The 4599-nt window shown below is 33.8% G+C and overlaps 1 protein-coding gene across 1 annotated transcript; it reads right to left on the bottom strand.

Moving 5' to 3' along the window:
• Window positions 1–351: 351 nt before the first annotated feature.
• On the bottom strand, window positions 352–3251 carry LOC8284796 (root phototropism protein 2). The gene is made up of 5 exons (XM_048371075.1): window positions 3092–3251; window positions 2943–3012; window positions 2483–2860; window positions 1633–2358; window positions 352–1125 (listed from the first exon to the last, which is right to left on the bottom strand). Exons 1-5 carry the CDS (start codon window positions 3151–3153, stop codon window positions 637–639), a joined length of 1725 nt encoding a protein of 574 aa, XP_048227032.1. The 5' UTR covers window positions 3154–3251; the 3' UTR covers window positions 352–636.
• Between the last annotated feature and the right edge of the window lie 1348 nt (window positions 3252–4599).

The following is a 4599-nucleotide window of genomic DNA, read 5'->3' as shown; positions in this document are numbered from 1 at the left end:
TTCAGAAAATATCAAGAACAGTCCAAAAGATCAATGGAAAGAAATAGAGATTTTATGACTTGTATGCATCTTTAAGGATCATTGTCTTTTTCTTTTTCAAATGGTTTTTACCCATTAGCAAATTGTCATGATTTTTTAGTGGTTATAAAATTATTAAGTGATTTCTTTAAATTTTTAGATGTTTGTTACCAATGGTGTGGTATCATATTTTAAGTTTATTTGGCTTTTTTTATATTAAACCCTTTGTTGTAATTGTCTCTATTACATTGTGATTTGGTGACTCTAAATCTTAATTTCTAGTAATGAAATAAATCCATCATCCATCCTCTTGCCAAAAGAAAAAGAACAAAGAAAACCAAAGGAGATCAGCTTTGTAATAATTTCTTGACTAATGTTCTTTCCTAACATTTTACACAACATTTTTTTTAAAGTATAATCAAACCCCACAAAAACTATGAATCCAATACAAACACAAGCAAAACAAATCATACCCACACAGAATTACATAAAATGTATCATGATCCTCCCTCATCCAAAGTGCAAACTTCAAAGAGAAGATCCATCTCTAGAGAAAAAAATGTACAACACCAACAAAATAATGATCATATATATATATATATATAGTGACACTCCTAATTAAGAGATTGAGAACCTTCTTCTCCTAGGCTTTGTGATATCCACACCAGCACTATCATCAATATGAGAGGTATCCTTAGACCCATGCTTGAAAGGGTTCAACTTCCCTAAAGTCTTGGACATGGAAGAGAAGAAGGTTGTCTTCCGGGGTCCTCCCCTGGCGGAAGTGGTCCCTTGACTGCTCTTCTGCATGTCTGTGATGTAAAGCTTCATCTTCATAAGCTCTGACCGCAGTGCTTCGTTCTCTCTGATGAGAGACACATCTGTCTGTAATTGACTCTTTGTGTTAGGAGCCATGGCTTCTGGTGTGCTGCGATCGGCAACCCCACTTCTTAGCTTCAGCTGGTCGAAGTAGAGGCAATGTAGAACTATCTGTACAGGCAACCGTTTGTTTTGTGAAGCATGGAGTCTTGCTTCGTATGATAGTTTTAATGGGTCCATCACACTGCACACCTTCTCTCTTTCTATTTCGTCCAGGTGAGGATGACTCTGCGGATTAAATAGGATTGTTAAAATACTTGTGTTCATTCAAAACCATAAACTATTGGACAAGAAAATTTTTGAGCTATTAGACAAGCCAATGATAAAAAAGACATTTAAAGAGTTGGCTTTGATACCATTTTAAGTTCTTGGTACTAATATTTTAAATTCATAATGGATGTAAAAAGGATTAAAAGCATAATTGTTTTTTGATACCATGATAAAGCATACATCCCCATCTATTTGAAGGTAATATGTTTAATATTTATACCCAAGTGGATATGGGTATAAATATGGGTAAATATACATCCTGGATATGGGTAAGGGTATAATATTGCACTACCTACACCCTACTAGTTAATAGCAATTCAACTATCATGACAGAGATCATGAGTTTCAGTTACCTCACTCAAAATTTAAGCTGATAAGAAATATGTATCAGTCTCTAAAAGATCAGTTAGCAGGCAGTAATGGTGATGTTCAATTGATTTATCAGCATTGCTTTGAATGAATTACCTTCAAATAGATGTCAATGGCGCGGTAGAGATCATCATCAACTCCCCTTGATCCTTTTGGAACCAACATAGCAATTCCATTGAATTTAGAGATACCCAGTTCAGAGTAGGTGGCAATCTCCCCAAGATAAGCATCCACTGTCTTGGCAACTCTCTGCATAGCAGCAGAACATGTATCCTTGAAATCGCCGCCGCTGAAGACGGCCATGCTCTTCTCCTTCTCCACAAATCCTGATATAATCTTCCTCACGCTCTCTAAATCAAAGAGTCTCTCTCCGTCATAAGTGAAAGACAGTACCAGAAGATCATCGACCGTCACATGCTCTAATATGGCAGAAATTCGTTTCTCCAGCTCGGTCTTGCAGGCGTTTGAGGCCTTGAGAAAGATTGCTGATCGTAGAAGACAGCATAGGAAGTTGATCGGAAAAGCCGCCTTCTCTGAAGGCAAAAGGGCGATTATTGATTGTAGAAGCTCTCGCTGCCGGCTTCTGACGGCAGAGTCTTCAGAATCAAACGACCTGATGCCATTGCCGGAGTGATCCCGGACTAGATCTCTTAGATTTCTTTCTGTGTAAGTTATTACTGCACTAGCTAAGGTTAGTGCTTTCGCGCCTCGTTGTTTCATCGCAGAAATGATTTTCCCGACAAACTCTATGTCCAAAATCGACAATTCTTCCGTCCACCAGTTTGGTGGCGACCGGCTAGGAAAGTTCGCTTCATTACAGGCCTAAAACCAAAAATATCACAGCACTTAGCTTGCTTTCTCAACAAGAAAAGAATAACTCCTGATACTGAAATCGTTTCGGGAACTTGCGGAAATTGATCAGAAGACAGGAATGAGATCTGCATACCTTAATGCTTATAACATTAACACATCTTTGCACGATTTTAAGGTCTTCAGCCATGGGAAGAAGATCTTCACAGGATTTTAACACGACAACGGCCCCAGAGAGGCTAGACAAGGCAACTTGACCGAGAAAATCATCAGTCCGACCAGCTAGGTTGTTGTCACAGTACAAATCGGTCATCTGGAGATACTCAGCTGCGCAACGAAGCGCTGCAACATTCTGAACTGTGATCTCGAAGTTGACTCCATAGCAGAACTTTGCTGCTTTCTCAAACATCTCAGGACCTCCAGGTATACCAGAAAGATTGATTCTAGTCAGGTCCGTTTCTTTTGTCTCCATTATTAATTTCCTTATGTAGTTGCTCTTCGCCACTAGCATGAACTGTGTAATCAAAGAAATTAACGTAACATTAGACCCGAAAAACACAAAGACATTTGAAGGGTACTTGAATTTTGATCCACACCTTGTGAAGTGAGAAACTGGCTTCTCCAACTTCAACCACAACATCAGTTGGAATCTCTTGAGAAAAAACCCTGTCACAGATTTATATATTCAGAGACATAACTAAATGGTCTGATCAAATACACATACCAAACATTGTTAATTAATTACCATTGGCCAGTTCTTTCCATGGCAATAGAGAGCCTGCTGTTGCTCCTGAGAGGAGTTGCCATTTCTGCCTGTGTATAGAAGATAGAGAGGATCAGATAATAGGAGTATATTGTCAATGGATTTATGAGTTTTATAGTGATTTTATTAAATTTTTTATATTATACTTAGAATTGCCTTTTTTAATTTTTGGGGGATGGCAACAAGTAGGACACTCTCATATTCTAACCCATATTTTAAAAAAGTTAAAATCTACTCAGATTTACAGGTTTATCATATAAATATTAAATATTTAAAATTTCAACTTGAGTAATTATTAAAATATTTTAAAATATCCATTTAAATTAAAACAATAATTACATCATATTACTAATCTATAATCATATTTTACTAGAATAATATATTAAACTCAGAGAGACTACAATAATAAAATAAAAAATAACAAAATTATTAAAATATTAAAAGAAATTTTTCTATTTAAAAAGCTGATATGATTATCCAAATGCAATATATTAGGTATTTCACAATCAATAATTTCAATTCCATCAATCTTAACATTATTAATGTAATTTAAAAGAAGATTTATTGAAAATAATTCAGGTAAATTGAGAATATGAGTACAAATTGGGTAAATTACTATATTATCCACATTCTTGGGATATTTATTTCACATGAATTTATTGTTTATCCATTATTTAGAACTCGAGTATTATATCGGATATGAATCGGATAAATACTACTGTTAGGATACAAATTGTCATCCTTACCCTTTTATGTTTCTTTGGTACAATAAATTAAGGATAGTCATAAATGTATTTGTTGATTTCATGGACCATTTTACCCCCAAGCCATTACAAGACAAAAGGGAGAATGACTAAATTGTTTGTGGTACCCATATGTCGTTTCTATACCGAAGTGTTTTCCTCTTCCATTGCGCTCCAATTATTTTTCTATTTTGTTTCTTTGCGGTTAGTCTTTGTCTCCTAATTATCCTTCCATAATTCACCTAATGCATTGGATTTTTTGTTTGTTAAAGAAGTGTTTGAAGAAAAATATGGGTTTAATTTTTTTTTTTTGTTATACTGAGTTTGTCTTTGGTTAAAATTTATAAAATTATTTATAAATTTAAAATTTATTTATTTTGAAATTAACTTAGAATTCTATATATTTAAATTTGTAAGAAATTGATTATGGCTAAATTAAATTTTAAAAAATAAATAAATTTTTTTAATAGATTTCAAATTAGTTTGTCAAAAATATCTCTTTTAACTTTATTTCATTTTACTATTTCTCTCATATATTTTTTTCAAATGAAATAGATTTCAACCAAACATAATATGAAAGTGAATTGAGTTTTATAATTAAGATGTGTGTGTAGTTCTTTGGATTTTTTAAGCTTCATCATTTACAGTTGGAATTCTTTTGGATGAAGATTTTAAGTGTTTAACTAGTCTACATGTTGTTATATATTAGTAAGAATGGCTTGCGTTCTAATTTAGAAAAATAATATA

The sequence above is a fragment of the Ricinus communis genome, chromosome 2 (genome assembly GCF_019578655.1).
Source record: "Ricinus communis isolate WT05 ecotype wild-type chromosome 2, ASM1957865v1, whole genome shotgun sequence".
In the NCBI taxonomy this organism is placed as follows: domain Eukaryota; kingdom Viridiplantae; phylum Streptophyta; class Magnoliopsida; order Malpighiales; family Euphorbiaceae; genus Ricinus; species Ricinus communis.
Note: the sequence above shows the minus strand (reverse complement) of the source record. Positions and strands in the feature narration are given on the sequence as shown.

Excerpts from the sequence above, each read along its gene's own strand:
- LOC8284796 (XM_048371075.1), bottom strand. The coding sequence starts at position 3,153 with ATGGCAACTCCTCTCAGGAGCAACAGCAGGCTCTCTATTGCCATGGAA. Across the intron at positions 3,013-3,091 it reads ATGGAAAGAACTGGCCAATG|GGTTTTTTCTCAAGAGATTC; the intron begins GTAATTAATTAA and ends AATCTGTGACAG. Across the intron at positions 1,126-1,632 it reads CCATTGACATCTATTTGAAG|AGTCATCCTCACCTGGACGA; the intron begins GTAATTCATTCA and ends TTTAATCCGCAG.